The 21,285-nt window shown below is 36.0% G+C and overlaps 2 protein-coding genes across 2 annotated transcripts; one reads left to right on the top strand and one right to left on the bottom strand.

Moving 5' to 3' along the window:
- Positions 1-212: 212 nt before the first annotated feature.
- On the top strand, positions 213-2,341 carry LOC141653072 (serpin-ZXA-like). The gene is made up of 3 exons (XM_074460713.1): positions 213-319; positions 798-1,172; positions 1,438-2,341. Exons 1-3 carry the CDS (start codon positions 296-298, stop codon positions 2,218-2,220), a joined length of 1,182 nt encoding a protein of 393 aa, XP_074316814.1. The 5' UTR covers positions 213-295; the 3' UTR covers positions 2,221-2,341.
- Positions 2,342-14,698: 12,357 nt separating this feature from the next.
- Positions 14,699-16,531, bottom strand: LOC141651104 (uncharacterized). The gene is made up of 4 exons (XM_074458829.1): positions 16,364-16,531; positions 15,498-16,097; positions 15,172-15,409; positions 14,699-15,087 (listed from the first exon to the last, which is right to left on the bottom strand). Exons 1-4 carry the CDS (start codon positions 16,529-16,531, stop codon positions 14,699-14,701), a joined length of 1,395 nt encoding a protein of 464 aa, XP_074314930.1.
- Between the last annotated feature and the right edge of the window lie 4,754 nt (positions 16,532-21,285).

The following is a 21,285-nucleotide window of genomic DNA, read 5'->3' on the forward strand; positions in this document are numbered from 1 at the left end:
TTCGATTGTGCTACAATAAGACGGCCCAGCAGGAGAATCGTTGGGAGTCCCCTATTGCACCTAGCACGGTAGCAGGTATTTTTGGTCACGGTTCTCCACTTTCTTATTTACCTAGTTTTTCTTATTTATTAAGCAGTAAATTGGTAAAAATCCCTCTCTTGCCTCTTCGTACTACCTGCACTATTATTCTTTAAATTAACAACAATCAACAATACCTTCTAAATTTCTCTGATTACCTTTGACTAATCCATTTTATATCTAACTATTCCTTTTATTGCAGTTTATATTTTACGCAATGGCTCCAAAGGTTACGAAAAAGGTGAACTTTTAAGCTGTTTGTATTCACAGTTTGCTTTCAAGTTTGTTGCATGAACTTGTTATGTACTGTACTTCTTAATGTATTTTAGTTTTCTTTATGATCGATAATAGAGCTCTGCGAGAATTACATCAGTTGATGACCTATTCTTAGAAAATTATAAACTAGAGTAGATACTTTGCATAAAATACGGAATAAGATAATTATAAGATTAAGATAAAATACTATACTATGATGTTAGTTTGGAAGATATTCTAGAAAAATCATGTGTAAATGTGTAAAACGTTTTCACACAACATATTGGGTGAGAACTGAGAAGGGTAACATAATATTTTTTACAGTTTTATAATGTTGAACTAAGTATTGTAAATTGTAAATTGTATTCCTAAATGCTCATCAGGGTTTGCCTTTTATTTACTACTTTTCCTTAAGTATTACTCGTAAATTGAAGTGTGGAACTAATAACCAGATGCCTTTGCAGAACAAAAGAGACATCAATCTGAAGGTAGCACTGATTGAAGCAAACAAGAGTGTATCATCCAACAAGAACTTCATTTGCTCACCGCTCGGCATTCACTTTATGCTGAGCATATTGGCTAATGGCTCAACCGGCGAAACAAGGAATCAAATATACAAATATTTGGGATCCAAAACTCTGAAAGAAATCAATCAGAAGGCCTCAGAAACCCTGGAAATGATCTATCCAACTATCAAAGGAAATTCCAAGGGTCCGGTCGTCTCGTTTGTGAATGGGGCATGGGTTGATCTGCAGACTACCTCTTTAAAGCCGCCCTTTCAGAAGCTTCTTCAAGGCACCTACAAGGCTGATGCTAAAGCTCTTGATTTTCAGAAGAAGGTAGGAACCATTTTATTCCTTATTATATTGAAGGGTATACTACGTCTATTGTTTAACTAGTTGATCTCAAATTGCGTGTCTGTGGTGTACACATGCCTCTCCGTTTTAAACTTGATGTTAGCATTGATTGTTCACGTCTATGGCCGCAATAAATGCGTCCAAACCGCGTCTGGCATTTACCACCATGGACCATCTCCCCATCTTAGTAAGGTTTTTCCTGCATTTGTTTGATTGTACATTTGGCTGCTTTACTTTGTACATGCAGGAAGAAGTATGCAAAGAAATCAACTTGTGGGTAAGTGATGCTACACAAGGGACAATAACGGAACTCTTGTCGCCTCAACTTATAGGACAGGACACAATACTTGTACTTGGAAATGCGCTCTTCTTTAAAGCAGCCTGGGAGACCCCATTTGACGCGTGTGAAAATCAGAGCTTTCACCTCCTTACTGGGAAAACTATTCAAGCTCCCTGTATGACTACCCGTTACTACGAGTTTGAGTTCGATGGAGGTTGTTTTGATGATTTCAGGCTGCTGAGGCTTCCTTATAAAACAGCACAAGATACTACTAGGCAATTCGCCATGTATATCTTTCTTCCAAACACTAACGACGGTCTCATTGGTTTAATGGAAAGATTCAGCAGAGACCCCGGGTTTCTACAAGCGAATTATGAGTTGGCTAAAGCTTGTCTTACAGATTTTTGGATTCCCAAGTTCAAGTTCTCCCACCTGTTTTCGGTTAAGGATACATTGATGCAACTAGGATTGGACCGAATGTTCAAGCGCGTTGGTGAACTTAAAAAAATAGTGAACCAGCCTTTTGCCGAGCAGCTGTATGTGTCTAAGATGTACCAGAAGTCGTTTGTTGAAGTCAACGAGGAAGGGACCTTAGCTTCTTCCGCCATGGTATGTCAGTGTGGTGGAGGAGGACCGCCTCCAAATCTATTTAGCTTTGTGGCTGATCACCCGTTCTTGTTTACGATACGAGAAGAGATTTCACAGGTCACTTTTTTTGTTGGGACTGTTCTTAATCCTCTATTAGAGTAGCTGCAAATGCCCATTAGATTATCAAATAGACGCATTCTTTATGTTTTACCGTAACTGTTGTGTGGGGCGGTCTCACACGGTAAAACGTTCATTTATTATTCTCAGGACTCGTATTTTGGTAACACTTGCGTTCTGTAATATTGCCCTGTTTTTTCTCAGCCAGCCTTTAGTTTTCTTTGTGGTTTATTACTTGGCCTGGATTTGGTTTCTGGATTTCTAGATTGCTGCCCATCTCAATTCAGGTTTCAGTTCGCTTTGAGAATTTTCGGAACAACAAGCCTTGTATGCGATAGTTGTATCCATACGACAAGCCATAAAAACACGATATTGCCATAATTTAGGCGTAAAAAATACAATGTTTATATTCTATATACACTCTGTCATCCAGATATGACTGTGACAAACTAGTTTTTGCATTTCTGGACCAGTATTATTTTAGTACTTTGACGGAATTAAAGTAGATGCATCAACTTCTAATGCTATACACTTTGTCATCCAGATACGACCGTGAAACTAGTTTTTGCATTTCTGAACCAGTATTATTTTAGTACTTTGACGGAATTAAAGTAGATGCATCAACTCAATGGCGTAACCTATCGATTTTTACTGCCTAAAATTAATCAAATAAAGTCAGTAGCAACTACATCAACTATCGCATCCGAGTACATGTCAACCCAGATTGGAGTGCATATTTCCATGCTAGCAAAGAATAGCACTTACTTCCAAAAACTGGTTAAGATTATCGATTTTTACTGCCTAAAATTAATCAAATAAAGTCAGTAGCAACTACATCAACTATCGCATCCGAGTACATGTCAACCCAGATTGGAGTGCATATTTCCATGCTATATCGGCGTTTCAGGCCGATCCAATCCCGACTCAGTTACATGAATCAAGTCACGAGTCTTTTAAAGTCTAGAATTTAGTAGTTTACATTTATTTTATTGTTATCTATTCCATGATTTCTATGGTAACTTACATGGTAACTAGACCTTTTCCCAAAATAGTAGTTACGCCCCGCCCAAGGAGCATAGTATTCCAATAGGATGATATATGAGACAAGACGACTTTGGTGGCGATTGTTTGTGAATAGTGTTGTTTTGTTGGTGAAAAATTCTTCTGCCATCTGAGAGGATTGTACTCTTTACATCTAAGTCTTTAAAAGATCATTGAGGCTAAACAAGTTTTTGAGTCGATAACTTTATGTTTTGTGAAGTGATCGGGTAATGTCATCTCCATTGGTGGCTCCTTATGAACCGATAGATTATTCTACTAGAGTTAGGATCAATATGTGTTCGGAGTTGATTGCAAGCATAATTTCTATCAATATACGTTGGCATGGACTCTTTCTAATCAATAATGCTTTTCCATTTAAAAAAAAAACCATGATACATTCATACATAGTCAAAATGAGTTGAACCCGAATTAGCCAAACCTGGCTAAAACGAATTCTTTCAAACCAGAAAATGACCTGATCCGAACACAACCCGGTTGACAGATTGACCTGTTTACCATGTCTAATTAAGAACTTTTAAGGCCCATTCTTGGAAATTAGTAATTGGGTAGTGTTCCTAATTCCTATGGTATAAGGTAGTTTCCTAATTAAATTAGGATGATATATGAATATAATCAGATTTCAATTTGCAAATACTTGTTCTTGATTACCTCAAAGTCTGCTCAAACACAACCAACAATGGGTAGCATACCAATGGAAGTAGTAGAGTCATGCATCCTCCCGAGATTACCCGTAAAATCCCTATTACGATTCAAGTCCGTATCCAAGTCCTGGAAAACCTTAATCTCTTCTTCTTCTAATTTCCTTCACTTACACCACCGCCACGCAAAACGCCTCGCCTCTTGCGAATTCTTCGTCTTGGTGGGGTACACGAATAGTATAGCCGTAGAAAGACTGTTCTTGCTCAACCCATCTACACTTAGCTATCACAGAATAATCCCGTCAGAAGGCGTGAAACGACGATTTAAATGTTCGTATTTTCGATTCGGGTTATATTTCGACGAGGCGAATGATGATTGTAAGGTCGTTAGTATGGCAAGATTTTATTCAAAGAATGCAGAAGGCTGGGAAGTTGAGATATACAGCTGCAAGACTAATTTATGGAGATTAATTGAGCATAAATTAATATTGGATTCATATCATTGTATATATTTTAACTCAGTTCTACACTATGTGATTTCTGATTATTCTTCCAATCAAATTAGAATCCGTTGTTTCGACATTCAAGTTGAACAATGGAAAAAAGACGATATTCTGTTTCCACATGATCTTATATTCCCCGTGGTTTTTATATTCGATGGGTCGCTATGTATTTTAGGGACTAACGCGAATAACGAGGAGGAAAGTCGAACCATGACTTATTGTATGTGGGTTTTGAATGAATCTTGGGTGAAGTTGATGAGCATTGTTCCTGATTATACTCGGGAATCGGGGTTCCGCCCTCTCGCTTACCGCAAAGGATCACAACACGAGATACTATGTCGACGATCTTATGATTCGCAACTTTTTTGGTACGACCTTAAACATAAAATAGCTACCAGGGCTGAATTGAATGACGAATTCAATGACAGTGCTAGATATAATAGTAATATAGATCATATATGCAAAGAAAGCCTCGTCAGTTTTTTGCGGTGGCCAAACAGACCATATTAAATCGACTCAGGAAAATCAAAGGTGAAGAAGGCCATGAATTCATTGCTACTCCGTATCAAATTATCAGGAAAATTATTAGTACTATCAAACAAGTCTCTCTGTAGTAAGTGCTACTGTGCTAGCCAGTGAAAAACTGCGTTAATGAGGAAGGTACCTTAGCGGCTTCTGAAAACTACTTGGTGCGTTAATGACGGAGCAGCTGTATGTGTCCTCGATATACCAGAAATCGTTTGTTGAAGTTAATGAGGAAGGGACCTTAGCGGCTTCTGACATCTTATATGCATTTGGTGGGGCATCGCCGCGGCCTCCTAATATATTTAGCTTTGTGGCTGATCACCCCTTCTTGTTTTCGATACGAGAAGAGACTTCACAGGTTACCTTTTTCATTGGGACTGTTCTTAATCCATTATTACCGTAGCTGTTCTTGCTCCTAAACAAGATAAGAATATGAGCAATTAGGCGCATAGTTTATCTATCTTTTGACTCCTTTGGTGCGATTAGTAATCTGGTTTCTGTATCTCTAGTTCTATGTGTTATGTAACTTATGGTTGTGTTCCTAAATTTTCGTTTTGGTGTTGGAGACTTGGGAGTAATGTTATGTGACTCATATCTATCGAACAATAATTTTTTAATTTGTGTTTCTTGTGAAATACGGAGTAGTAGTAAACTAGTACTACCTTTGAAAACGGTTTTCTCTTCGAAAAATTCACGTGGTATCTTTCAGGTTTTCAATTTTTCAAACCAAAAAACTTCAAGTGACTTGGCTTGTATTTTTGTGGCATTAAGAAAAAGTACAGCAACATTATCATTTTCCCGATTTAGGGGGTATTGATGAAAGCGTATATCCGACTCTTCTTACTCCATCATCTGCTCGAGTTCTTTTGTTATTGGCGTGATGTTGCTATCTCTTTTAGTCTTTCCCAAATCATAACAGCAAGTTTGTGACCGTCACAAGCTTAAGACGTTGTTTGGTAAACAGGATATTGAGTGAAATTAGTAGATTCCGGCTTAATTAGTAGGTTGACCAATCAATCAACTATTTTCACGTGTTTTGTAAACGACATATTCTGATAGCATATTGGTCGGAATCTACTGTTTTTGAATATGCTAATAATAGCAGCATATTGTATTAGCATATTCAATTTATACATGAAATCATTCTAATTATCCTATAATCTGCTAATTACCAAATACTCTTTCTTAATCTGTTAATTTAATTTGATAGTCAAACCTGCTACTAAAATCTGCTAACCGTAATCTGCAAACGTTATCTGCTATTAGGGGAATCCGGGGAAGTGGCAAATAAGCCCCAAACGTTTGCCACTACGTGCAAATTAGCCCCATAACATTTTACGCGTGCAAATTAACCCCATTAGTTATACCCGATGTGCAATTCGCCCCAATTAGAGATATCTGAGTAAATTTCTCGCCGGAAAATATTGACGTGGCATCGGAAAAATGACTAGGATAGATTAAATCTATCTATCTATATTAATAAAGGAAGCTTTTTTCGAGCGATTACAGAGAGTCCAAGTTTTACGAACGACTTTTACTAATAAAATAATGAGAATAGATATACGATAATAAAACCAGTGTTTGTGTTTGTATACCTATGGAATGTTGTTTTATAATAAGAAAGGCAGTTTTATTTGACTTGAAACATGTTTGAACGTCATATATATAAAAAAAGAATATATCCAACATACATAAAACTTGAAACCCTAGCCTTTTACCCTCGTCTTCATTCTCTTAGCTTTTTTTGATTGATTTTCTTTTACTTTGTGAATTGCGATGCTAATGTGTATATTATTAATTGTTATATTAATATTGTGTTTGCTTATTATGTCGATCGTACTAATAGTATAATTTGGTCGTAATTTCAGGTCTCAGAGCCATGCGTTCAAAAAACCATAATAGAGATATCATCATTGTCAAAACAATATCTTTTGGTAAGTTCAATTTCCTTTTGTTTTTGTGAAAAAATCCACATGGGTAGCAAGTACATCCGTCTTCGCCAAAAATATTAACGTTCCTGGGAAACGGCCCTAACCATCTACAATGACCATTAAACCAAGGACTCACATGCATAGGCTTCTCCCTTTCGGTCTCGATTCTAAGTTGCACATTAATCTATACTCCGTTTGAATCATTTATCTACTTATACCCCTTATAACGAATGAATTTAAAAGTTAAACAAATAAATGAGATGGAGGGAATACATTACTATTGGATAAATTTTTAGTTAAAATGATCTTTTTATAAGGGACGTGCTTTTTCTTTTTTCAGGAGTTAAGCATTATTACGTCGGGAATATTCACCACATAGATATTAACTTAGATACGGATCTCAATGCGACTTTTTTTTTCAACAATTCTTATATAAAACCATTTTATATAAGTATTGTTGTAAATCAAGTGACTATTTATCTATAGACCCTTTACTAAAATAACTTCCATCAATCACCGCTCTTTATAATAAGGGCATTAAAACCAATCGTTAGTTGGCGCAGTGGTAGCATGGGGCTGCGCTTGGTAGGGAGGTCTGCGGATCGATCCCCCACAACTGCAATTGGGAGGGGTTTAAATACCGTAATCCTTGGACACGCCCTGAAATCCGGATTAGTCGGCCCAATGTGGTTTGGATTACCGGATGGTTTAGACCAAAAAAAAAAAAAAATAATAAGGGCATTAAAGTATTTCGTTATATAATTTTACAGTGATATTCTAAAACTCTTTTAGAGGAGACTTACCCTTTCTTTTATGACCATGATGTCATGGTTGTTTTGTAACACTTTTATTTATAAGGCAACAAAGAGAGAGCATTGCGTTATTCAAATTTTGTTCCTCACATAGTGTATGTAAAGTTATAAATTAGGACGAAGTAGTGTAAGTACTCTCGACTTTCTAATACGGTAAGATTGGAGTCCTTGTTGTGAAATATAGAGTATGAAGAATTAAAGAGAGAAACTCAAGAGAAAGTAAGGGAGACAAAACTGTATTCTTATTCCATTATGAAGGGTATATATATACAATACAATGTGAGAAGTTTCCATAAGACAATATATTCTAGAGTATTCTAAGATATGGACATCCATATAATAATATTTCATAACACTCCCCCTTGGATGTCCATTACTGAAGAAGATGTCTCGTTAAACCTGACTAGAAAAACCCCATGGGAAAAAAACGCTAGAAAGGAAAAGAGTACAATAATCTTCAAACACGCATAATAATAACTGCCTCGTTAAAACCTTTCCGTGGAAAACCCAGTGGGACAAAACCATAGATAAGGAAAAAGAGTACAGCGCGTGTTTACTCCCCCTGATGATTACATAACTTGATGTATCTTAAAAATGATCCATGCTTTGACATTGCTTCTTGATGATCGTTGAAATAGTACCCATTGTGGTTCATAAACTTGAATCTTCACTCAATAGAAATCCATGACCGCTTCGATATCATATTTCTTTGAGATTTGATCTGGATATAATCATTTCATTATCTCTTGGATCTTCATTTCAATTAATACTTTCGCAATAATGATATAGTTTCTCCTCAATAAACGACATAACATTATATGTCTAAAACAATTGTCATCTTAACAATCACGATGACATGACTAAAACTATAGCGTAATAATGCGCTTATAGTGCTACCTCGTTAAAAACCTTGCTAGGAAAAACCCGTTGGGACAAAAATCTAGTCAAAGGAAAAAAGAGTGTAGCCATCATTCCTTAATCCTTGTCTTAAGGAGAATCAATCCGATAATTATTGAATAAATCATTCAATACCTATGAGCGATTTCTTTGCTAAACCATATATGTATGGACTGACATTTTCCATTGTAGATTTTCACTACATTATTCTAATCGTTATAGTACTACGGACCATAAACTAATTTCACATGCTTAGCAAAAAGCTCATTCAAGTATGCTCAAACTTTGAGACAATAACTTTTCAAATAAACTCTATAGGAGTTTTGATGTTCCATTTTGGAACTAATTACGATATCTTTCAATCGTATTGTAGAGGTTTATATATTTCATCAAGAGTTTTCAATAACTCAATTGATCAACCATTAACAATTGATGATCATTTATAAGAGGCTCCTATAGGGAGTTATCCTCATTGGAGTAGATCATAATATATTTCTCTTTTCCAACATTATCCATTCAAAATTATATTATGAAACATGTGCATGCATATGATATGAAACTAAGTTCTAAATAACAGATTCTAACAAATATGCAATAATAATAATAATGTAAATATTAAAACAAAATGCAATGATGAACTTACTATCTATATGCACATGATGATGACTCGATAATGCAAACTGTACAGTTTTCTTTTCCAATATTTATAATTTAAATTGACTTCAAGTCAATAACTGGACATCTAGTCCATGAGCTCATTTGTAATCATAGATTATATGTCGACAATCAAAATGGACTTAAATTTACGATCCCCATTTATAAAGTCCATAAAATATCGCGCGCAAATGTATGTAGGTTCCATAAATATATCGATATAATTTCATCACTTCTTGATGATATCAGTACTGTTTAATGATATTTGAATCTGAATATGTATGTGGTACCATTATATTCATTTAAGCCATCTATTATCCTTCAGATATCGTGTCACTTCAGGGACACTTCAAATATAGCAATTATATGTCATACCAACTGCTTGAACTTGCTATTTCACATTCATTGGAACCGTCAATTCATCTTGACTTTTATTATAATACACTTCAAGTGTATATACTTGTATTAATCTGGTAAAACATATGGTTATATAAAATTCAAAAACCTCTACTCAATGAATTTAACGTATAACCTTCTGAACTTTTGGTTCAGTATGGGATCAATTTTATTTTTACCAGCTTTAACTCACTTTTCTCCCCCTAAGGTGGTAAAAACTATAACCAATGTATAGTCTAAATATTTATCATAACCACCTTAGATCTTAATTTCTCATATCATCGATGAGAATTTATATGGGCATCTTTGTACAATAACAGATATATCTGGAAGAAATGTGTAATGCAGTTGGATTTTTAATGTGCTGATTTACAATGCCCAATTTAAGAGATCAACGATTTTATATAAAAATCTGAATGTGATTTTTAATCACGGGAACTACTCAGAAAAATCATTATGTGATTACTCTCAATATAATGTCAATCTATACACGAACATTTAAGTTCTTTATTCAATATCGAGTAGTGTTTAGATCTCCAACATCATACACACTCAATCTCAGTGTAGTGTCTTGCCTTTAATAAAATTTCTACACGAGAGAATTTCAGCACTTATATTCTTTTCTTGAAGATAAACTCAAAGTTTATCAAAACGGGTATAGTAAGAACCCGGATGGCTTTAATTTGTCACATCTGAATCATTTCATGTCAACTTTCTTAGTTTGCCAAAAATACACGGCAAACTTTAATCAAAATTGGATGTATCTCAATAATTTCACTTATCACATGCCATATTTTTGTTGACTAAATTCATCACGCTAATCTTATGGTTAGTAATACTTTATCCAACCGGATAAATGATGTGACATATGACACAATATGTGTCTCATATATGTAGACAAGACTCGTCAATATTCCAATAAGGAATATATTACTCTTTGAGTATTTTCATATGACCTTTCATGAAATATTCACTTTCATGAGATATTTTCATTTCTTTCAATGAACAAATTTGGCTCAATAAGGCCACATCATTAAGCTCAATTAAGGCTTCTTTACTTGGCTCATCAAATGCCATATTATTAGGCTCAATTAAGGCCGCAATATTCAGTGAGGATCCTCTGTCCCATTTAGTGTCCCATTGTGTGTGCCACGCCACTTAGCTTTTAACACATCAACAAGTTAATATATATATTGTAATATTTTATTTTGTCACAAGTGATGTGTCGAAATGCAAGTGATGTGGCACACATAATGGGACACAAAAGTGGGACAGAGGATCCTCACTGCGCAATATTAGGCTTATCATAACGCCATATTCTTGATCTGTGTTACAAACAGAGTCTTTATGAGATGTCACATTCACTTCAAAGAATGGATCAAATTCATATCTCATTATACTATTCAACTTCAGGTGAACAAGAATTAATTCGCAAATAAATTTGCCTTTCATAAAAATCGCTTTAAATTGAACAGCGGTTCATATACTCATAGACGTGGACTGCTGGCCACTTACACTTATACAATATGAATATATTGTACTGATGAGACGGTGTTAAATACTTACCCTTAAAACTTTGAATTTCAGGTCAAAGTTATTATATGGACATATCTTATCATCTTTACAAAATAAATCTTTTGGAACTTCAGGTCCAAATAAAATTGTATGATATATCCTTTTTCAAAACTTGTTCACCACAAGGATGAAACTTCACATCCAAATATATATTGTGAAACTGCCTTAAGCATCCAACAAACAATTCAATGTTTATATATATATATATATTCAATCAACAGTTATTAGTGGAACATCTCATAATACCGACATAGGCAAACGCCTTCCAAGTTGCAACTACTAAGATTCAATAGAAGAGTCATCAAAATTAATGTATTTGCGTAACCTATCTTTACAAACCTTGTGAACAGCACATGGAAATTTACAATATAAAAATTTGTCCATATTGCTAAGTTTGGTAGGATAATAATATTACTATAGCAAATTGTTAGGTAACCCAATGCTTATAATCAAGATTCAAGAGAAAATATATCGATCGATATAGAACAATATTATGAAGATATATTTTTATCCGACAAATCAAATTCATAAGAAATTCTTACATTATAAGGACGTGAATACCAACAAACCTCAATCAATTGTACAAAAGGCGACAGTACGTAAGTGATACTAATTCCATCCAATTAGCATAGGCTTAAAATAGATATCTGAATTAATGTAACTCTTTTATCTTAATTGTTAGCATAAGGGGATTTTTAGTTGTTTAACAAAGATCAACAACTTGCCTTCTAATTAATTATTATAACATAAATCCGTTAAACAAGAGTCAACGTCCAATTGCTACGCGTAATTGCAAAAACATTCAATTGCATGCAATAATCAAGCATATTAACATACCACGTTAGTGTTTAGATTTATTTCAATGTTTAATAATTCGTACATATTTATCAATATACTAACAAAGCATATATTCATCAATATACTACGCATATCCATCTAATACACAACATTGAACTCGGGAACTGAATAAACAATTACGGAGTATGAGGAAACATACCTTAATTAGCGGAATACAATAATTTGATCTGATATGAACCTCCAGATTATCAGATCTTAATAATATATAAAGTATGAATAAATTAAGACTATTAATTTCTTTACGCTCAGTTGGTTAAGACTCGTGCTGATAACGTGTTGTGAAATATAGAGTATGAATAATTAAAGAGAGAAACTCAAGAGAAAGTAAGGGAGACAAAACTGTATTCTTATTCCATTATGAAGGGTATATATATACAATACAATGTGAGAAGTTTCCATAAGACAATATATTCTAGAGTATTCTAAGATATGGACATCCATATAATAATATTTCATAACAGTCCTTTATTAATTTAGCTATTTTTTGGTCTTGGTTTATTAAGTTTCAGTCCGTTGGTTCTTATCTAAAGATAGACTATCTATTATCTAACCATGTAATGTGAGTAAGAAGGTATTAGCCTTTAATTATGGGACATACTCCGTACTTAAGTAAACGTATTGTAATTTGTGAATAATGCATAACAATACAATATTATTGTATATTGTGAATTACTTTGATAGAAGTTTTGTTGCTTTTGTATTTGCATGAACAATAAGTAATGACAGTCTAAAAGTTTTTGATAAATCATGATACTAGACGTCTGCGTGGTCTTATGGTCTTATGGAGTAATATGTATGACGAGTTTTCTCGGAGGAATCACATAAATATTATATTATTGGAGTTGTCTATGTTTATATTTGCACTATAAACAATTTGTTGATAAGTATCACATAAAATCTAATATTTAATATATTAACTACTATTTCAGTAAATAAAAAAATTGTTTCTTTAACTTATTAACCTACAGGCTATAATAAGTAATAACCCTCTACTTATAGTTTATTTATGTATATTGAAATCACACAATTGTTATTTCAATTGTCAAAATAATTGAGTTATGCACAGTGACATGTCATCTCATAAAATCTAAATTAAGTATGGTTTGTAAATTAAGTTTGCAAATAAATTAACTGTAATTTAAACTCAGAGTTTTTAAATTAACTGTAAATTAAGTATGGTTTTTAAACTCTTAAATAAAATTATACGAAGTATATGAATACCAACATAGAAGAAAAAAGAGCTTAGATTTCGATAGCTCAGACTTCAAAGTCAAATTTGAATCAATCAATATGTTAAGTTGGTATTTTGAGCAAAGTTAGAGTGTTCCCATTTGGAGTATTCGTAAGAGCTAATGTAATTAAGAGGTCACAGGTTGAAATCTCATAACCTTTCTTTTTTTAAAGTAGAATATTAACATTAGGTATGAGAAAGGTTGCAATGTATCCACATTAAAAGCCCAAAGAGCATTCGTGTGAAAGCCCTGAGAGGGTGTGTTTTTGGTTGAGATGATCTCCTTACAGAAGACTACAAATAGGCCCGTGCATCGCACGGGCATTAAATCTAGTTAAATAATAAATTAAAAAAAAAACATGATTTATCACTATCACTCGTTACTTCCACCCTCTTATCTCTCCCACTCTCATACCATTTTAAGCTCCTTCAATCCTCACAGCTCAATCCGATCCATTTTTTCTATTTTTTTCATCTCAATTTTGTTGTTTGTTGTATGTAGCCTACACTAATTCTCATATATCATCCACCATTTTTGTAATTAAAATTTAGCAAGTATCACAAAAACTGAAAAAAAAATTGAAATTTGGGGAAAATTGAGTTATGCACAATACACTTACATACCGCCATTTTTACACGGTTTGAGCTCGAAAATTAACAATGGCGATGGTTGAGGTTGATCTTGCTGTGGTAAATTAAACAAAGTTGTTGTGATAAAATTAAAGGGGATTTTATGCGATCTGAGCTCAAAAATTAAAAGAAATTTCGCAACGATTCCGATTGAAAATTCAGGTATGTTCATCCCACTTCACTTACTTATTAGTGCATCAATGTTACTCTGTGGCTGCTGCATATTGCTGATTTATATTTGTAGTAATGGGTCTTACAACCCTTGCTTGTGATCTACATAAACGTCTTCTATCTAGCAGGCAGCTATTTGGTAGAGTCGGGTCGGTTAAACGTTTTCTTCCTTGGCACCGTCCCAAATTTCTGGGTTTTTTTTTCCTGGTGTATGTTCGACTGTTCGAGTTCATCTGCAGAAAATAGTAATTTGTTACATAGGAAGTGCTCTATATATTAGAATATATTAGAAGAGCTATAAATTTTTCATCTGCTAGAGTATGCTTTTTCTCTAGGTTAATGAACTGCTTGGGAGACCATTTTTTGTTATTTATGTTACTTCTGTTTTTATATAGATTAGTTTATTGATTTTCCACATATCAAATGCACAGCCTTTTCCACATATTGCTGATTTATACTTGAAGGACGGTTTTTCGTTTCAGGTCATTAAGGTTGCACTTTATCATGTCATTTCGGGTACGGGTCGGTCTGCGTTCTAGATTAGTTGGCGTCAATAGTTACATTGCATTTTACTGAAGTGTCAACCGACTCAACCCTGTTGTTTGCCTCTATTTTTTGGCGTCAATAATTACATTGCATCTTACTGAACTGAGTATGAAGCTTCATAGCTTTCCTTAGTGTACCAAAATGCTACATAACTCTCCGGATCTTGGTTAATAGCACATATGGCTGAGGTAGCATGCTCACAAGGAACTCCATTCAAATCCCAATATTTACATGCACATACCTTTTGATCAAGTCTGACCGTGTACGATAATGAACTATTATGGGTGTGTTGCACCTCATACACATTTGTACTAGCTTCTATTGGTACCCAGTTCCTCGTTGCTTGCCTAAATTCATTTAACTTTGCTCGAATTCTTGGAGTAACTCTATTACACTTGGCTGATTCCCCTCTCTTTTCTACCATCCTAGACATTACTTGCCTTCTAATTTCTTCGAGCATTGATAAAATTGGTTTCTCTCGAGCTTCAAGAATTCATGAGTTGAATGTTTCTGCCATGTTATTGCAAGTTACATTCGTACAAGTCCAAGTCTTATAAAAACATATACAAAATTTAGTCACATCTCTTACACACATCTCAGTATAACCACGCTCACTTTGTTGTCTTAGCTGCTGCATAACGTCGTTAAACTCTTTCTCAGTGTAAGCCTTGACTGCCTTCCAGTAAAGCGTATGTATATGTAATGGAACCTCTTTGATGACTTTAATCCAATTTGTAAATATGTGTCTAGCACATAGTCTATGTTCTGCTTCTGATAGTATCTCTGCTATTACAATCATTAAGCCCTACACAATAATTCTGTAATTTATAAAAGTTTCTCCATAAAAGATATACAAAAATATTACGAAAAAAATAGTTAAAACATGAACTAACCTTTTGTTGATCGGACAGTAAAGTCCCGCCATTCTCATTTCTCATTTCCAAATCTTGAATTAAATGTCCAAGAAACCAAGCCCAACTTTCCTTAGATTCAATTTCCACTATTGCCCATGCGACGGGAAACATCTGATTATTTTCATCTCTTGCTACAGCACATAGTATCTCGCCTTTACAATACCCTTTGAGAAATGCGCCATCTAGGCCAAGCACCCTCCTGCATCCCTGGAGGAAGTTGTGTCTAACAGCAGCAAAGTTTATGTAAATCATGTGAAATTGCGGAATGCAACCTAGAATGCAGGACTTCAATGATAAAAATACGCTAGTCCCTACATTCGACCTCTTCATCTCATACATGTAGGTTCTAAGTGAATCATATTGTCTTTCCACTACCTTACCACATGCTGACAGCGCATTCTTTTTTGCTCTTCCAGCTTGCCACCTATTAATATTTATACCATAGGTTTCCTTCACATCGTTAACAAATGATTTCAGCTTCCAAGTTGGGTGTTTCAATAGCTTCTCTTGGTATTCTTCAGCGAAAAAATCGGCATTTACCCTCTTGTTAATCCTAGTAGGTGTACAAGTGTGAATATCCTTAAAAAATTGTATTTGTATACATTCATAATCCCTTATATATCTAGCACTAAGCTTCCAACGACACTCGAGATAAAACTTGTATTTGACAAGCACTCTTTTCGGCTCATTATGACAATACCGAAACTGCGATGTGTTTGACAACTATAATAAATAAGTGCTCTCTTTAGAACTTCCACTTTCTCAAAAAGTTATCCCAACTCTAGTTGAACACGTCAAAATGGAGTTGTAGGCTCATATAATAGCCATTCACGTTTATCAAGTACATGAATATCTTCGTCGTCATCACCCGCACTAAATGCAGCTTCATCGTCTGAATCTCTATCCTTATATTGTTCTTCTTCAGGTAGTAAAAGACTATTATCCTCATCTTCACCCTCCCCTTCACCCCAATAATTATCCTTTTTTTCCTTTTTCCCTTGGAACTTGTACATTGTCTTCCTCGTCAGAATCTTCTTTTATTATTTGAGTTTCCCCAAAATCATCATTTCTCTTTGTAACCCCAATCTCTTTTTTTCATTTGTACATGAATGAACTCATCATCGGTACTCTCCTCGTTTTCATTGTCAATAATCTCTTCAAATTCACTCATATATGCCTCTTGTAGATAATCGGCCTCTATGTCATTAGTCATACCACCAGCATTTAAATTCATATTCTCTACTAGAGTGTCTTCCTTACTTTTCATAATCACCTCTCTTGAGACTTCATCACTTACATCAGCATTATGTGCGTCCATCGCAGAATGAATAAGATATAACTCAACTTTTCCATATGTGACTCCATCAACACGAAGTTGCTCAATGGTCTCATCATCACATAATAATTGAATCTTCTAATTTTGAAACATGAAAACGCAATCAACATCAGCTACTTGATAACCCAATCCTTGTATCAATATGTCCTTTTGCTTCACATTTAGTTGACATATATCCAAAGTTCCTTTGTCAATCAATCCACCAACATACTCAACATCATCTCCATTAGCCTTAAAACTTCCCCCATGAAAACATCAATAAGTGACAATATTAGTAGAATTTGAGCCTAAAATAATTGATAATTGATATATTGGCCATGTTAGTATCATATTAGCAGCAAATAGGCCATCATTTCTGATGAACAAAGAATCAACTAGTTATACGGAAACTAATAAACATTAACAAATTGCACATCTTAGTATATCAAATAATTGCTAATTTTATTGACATAATGCTTATTTTTTCCCTTCTAATCAGATATCTTATTCAAATAATAAAGCGCAAAAGCGAAAAAAATGATGCATCAATTGGGAAAATTACCTCTGGGCATGAGGATAATCATAGCTGCTACAGAAGAACTATTCTAGAATGAAGATAGTAATTGTTGGGCCCAGAATTACCCTACCTGACCTGACAAAGGTCAGGCAATGATCAAAACCAAGAATCAAGCAAAGGACACTTGAAACCAGGCACCAAGAGAATATAGACAGGCACCAAGCAGGAATTGATACAAAATAGGCAATAACTGACCACTAGCCTAAAAGGAGATCATGTCAGGCACAAAAAAAAGCGTTGCACAAGCGTTGATACAAGATTATTTTGGGAAAGAAAAAAAAGAAAAGAAAAGATAGTTTACTTGATAATAAATAATTCTCAGAAAACGATCACTAAATATTAGAAACGTAGACTTGGTTGAGCATTGGAAAGAATATTGTATGCAATTGTATATTCACTTGTGTGTTTATTTACAATATATCTAGTGCTATTTATACATGAATATAATTGCTCTATTTACAGCAACAAATAAAGAAATAGCAAAACAGGGGAAGGAGATTATTATGTTCCTTATTTCGTGGGATTGGTGCAACGGTCTGATGGACCTTGGGGATCTTGTGCAACGGCTGTTTGAGTCGATAATACCCTCCCGCAAGTTGGAGTGTGGAGGGTCGAGACACCCAACTTGGAGAGAAGTTCCTCGAATGGAGCACGCCCTAGAGCCTTAGTAAATATGTCCGCGAGCTGAGCCTTGGTGTGTACATAACTGGGAGCGATAACACCCTTTTGTATTTCGTCGCGGATGAAGTGACAATCAACCTCGATGTGTTTGGTACGTTCGTGAAAGACCGGATTTCGGGCAATATGAAGTGCCGACTTGTTATCGCATCGAAGGGGAATGGGTTGATTGGTAGAAATACCGAGAGACTGGAGCAGGCCTTTTAACCATTTTAATTCGCAAATTGTAACTGCCATGGCCCGATATTCTGACTCGGATGAGGAACGAGAAACTGTTGCTTGTTTCTTAGTCTTCCACGAGATTGGTGATGAGCCCAAGAAGACTAGATAGGCCGAGAGTGAGCGACGGCTTGTGGGACATGTAGCATAGTTCGCATCACAATAAGCATTGAGTCGTAAGTCACTGTCGGAGCGAAGGAGTATGCCTTGGCCCGGAGATTTCTTTAGATATCGAACAACTTGGAGAGCTGCATCCCAATGCTCGGTTGTGGGAGCATGCATGAATTGTGCGAGAGTGTGTACCGAATACGTGAGCTCGGGGCGAGTAATAGTAAGATAAACCAAACGGCCCACTATTCGTCGGTAAGGTTGTGGGTCGGTCATGAGCCCCGCGGTAGAGAGAGCAAGGTGATGATTTTGCTCCATTGGGGTTGACGCGGGTTTTGTACCAAGAAGACCGGTTTCCGTTAAGATATCTAAGGCATATTTGCGTTGGGAGATAAATATACCGGAAGTGTTTCTTGCGATTTCGAGACCGAGAAAGTATTTGAGCACCCCAAGATCTTTCATGTAGAAGCAACGGCTTAAATATTCCTTGAATTTGGTGATGAATGGTACGTTATTTCCACAAATAACTAAGTCATCAACGTAGACTAGCACATGTACCTCGGTATCGGGTTTGGATATCGAGAATAGGGAATGATCAAGAGGGCATTGGTTGAAGCCATAGTGACGAAGAGCGGAAGCTAACTTGGCATACCAACACCGAGGGGCTTGTCGAAGACCATAAAGGGACTTTCGAAGACGACAGACCCTCCCGTCATCGGATGGGAGAAAACCCGGGGGAGGTTTCATATAAACTTCTTCATGGAGGTCGCCATGGAGGAAGGCATTATGAACGTCCATTTGATGAAGGACCCATTGTTTGGCGGCGGCGATGGCGAGGAGTGTACGAACTGTTACCAATTTAATTGTAGGGGCAAAGGTTTCATTGTAGTCGACTCCTTCGACCTGACGATTTCCCATGACAACCAAGCGAGCTTTGTAACGTTCAATGGAGCCATCTGCTTTATATTTAATCTTGTAAACCCATTTGGAACCGATAGCTTTCTTGTGCGGAGGAAGAGTTTCAAGAGTCCATGTCTTATTTTTCTCGAGAGCATCAAGTTCTTGCTTCATGGCCTCTCGCCATTCGGGTACCTGCACGGCATCTTTATAAAGACTAGGCTCGTGGTGTTTAGTCACGGCCGATAAAAAAGCTTGATGTTTAGTGGAAAACTTTGCGTAATCGAGATAATGAGAAATCGGATAAATGGTACCTGAAGACGAGGATTGAGTGATGAGTGAATTAACCGAGGGGCGAGGTTTGACGAGCACAAAATCCTTTAGGTTGGAGTTTGGTAATTTGGTTCGATGTCCCCTGCCCATGGGTGTTTGATCATCCGAGGGTGGGTTGTTCGGTGGGGTCGCGGGTTGAGGGGTGGTTGTGGGCTGCTCATTCCGAGGCTTTGAAGTGGGCTGGTCAGGTGGGGTATCCGTGATTGGTGGTGGGTCTGTCGAGGGTGTAGAAGTGTCGGGTGATGGTGTGGATTTTATAAGAATAGGAGATAAATTGTCAATGTTAAAAGAAGAAGGGTCATTTGGGGAGTCGTGAATATTGAGATGTTGATAGGGAAATTCATTTTCAATAAAGATGACATCTCGTGAGTCAAAGAAAGAACCGGTGTCTAAATCATAAAGCCGCCACCCTTTTTTGCCAAACGGATAACCAATAAACACACATTTTCGACTTCTTGAAGCAAACTTGTCATGAGAACGGTTTAAAGTTTTAGCGTAGGCAAGGCAGCCGAACACCCTTAGATTTTCAAAAGGCGGTTGTTTGTTAAAAAGAAGTTCATATGGCGTTTTGCCTTTTAGAAGAGGCGTCGGAGTACGATTTATTAAATAGACTGCACTTAAGACGCATTCTCCCCAAAAATAAAGAGGTAAACTAGCTTGAAAAAGAAGAGCACGTGCGACATTTAGAATATGACGATGTTTTCGTTCCACCCGCCCATTTTGTTGAGGGGTGTCAACGTTAGATGTTTGAAATAGGACTCCGTTTTCGTTAAAGAAAGAAAGAAGAGGTCGAAACTCCGTGCCATTATCCGTTCGAAAAACTTTAATTTTCTTTTCAAATTGGCGTTCTATCATAGCGAAAAAATTGAGTAAAGTCTGTTTGGTATTACTTTTATTTCGTAGTAAATAGACCCACGTTGAGCGTGAAAAATCGTCAACGATTGTGAGAAAAAAACGAGAACCACAAGAAGCATTTTCAGAGTAAGGACCCCATAGGTCACAATGTATAAGATCAAAAGCGGATGTAGCAAGACTAGAACTTAAATTAAAATGTTCGCGAGTTTGTTTCGCGCGTAAACAGATATCGCAATGTTTGCTGTGAAAAACATGAGAGTTTTGAGAGTTCTTATTATTATTAAAAAACGGTAAAAAACGAGAAATATGTGAAGATGGATGCCCCAACCTTCGGTGCCAAAGTTCAAAAGAACTCCCTTTGTCGGTCATGTTAGCGTGAACCCGGTCATGTCGGACACCCTTTAAATGGTAGAGCCCCTCGTATTGTTCACCCGCACCAATCACCGTCTTCGAGGTACGGTCCTGTATAAGACACAAGTTGTGAGAAAACTGAATAGTTAACGTTTTATCCAGTAAAAGGCTGGAAACAGAAAGTAGATTACAATGTAAATTGGCCGCGTAAAGAACATCGCGTAAAATCAATCGTGGTGATAAGTGTATGTCACCAGTTTGCGTTGCAATCGTAAGGTCGCCATTAGGCAAACCAACAGACAGCGGAGTAATAATTTTGAGGTTCGAAAAATGCGAGAGGCATCCCGACATGTGATGGGATGCCCCCGTGTCAATAATCCAAGAATAAGGAGAAATATTACCATTGAGACGGTCATTGCTACTGTCTGATTTTC

Source organism: Silene latifolia, chromosome 4, assembly GCF_048544455.1.
Source record: "Silene latifolia isolate original U9 population chromosome 4, ASM4854445v1, whole genome shotgun sequence".
Classification (NCBI taxonomy): domain Eukaryota; kingdom Viridiplantae; phylum Streptophyta; class Magnoliopsida; order Caryophyllales; family Caryophyllaceae; genus Silene; species Silene latifolia.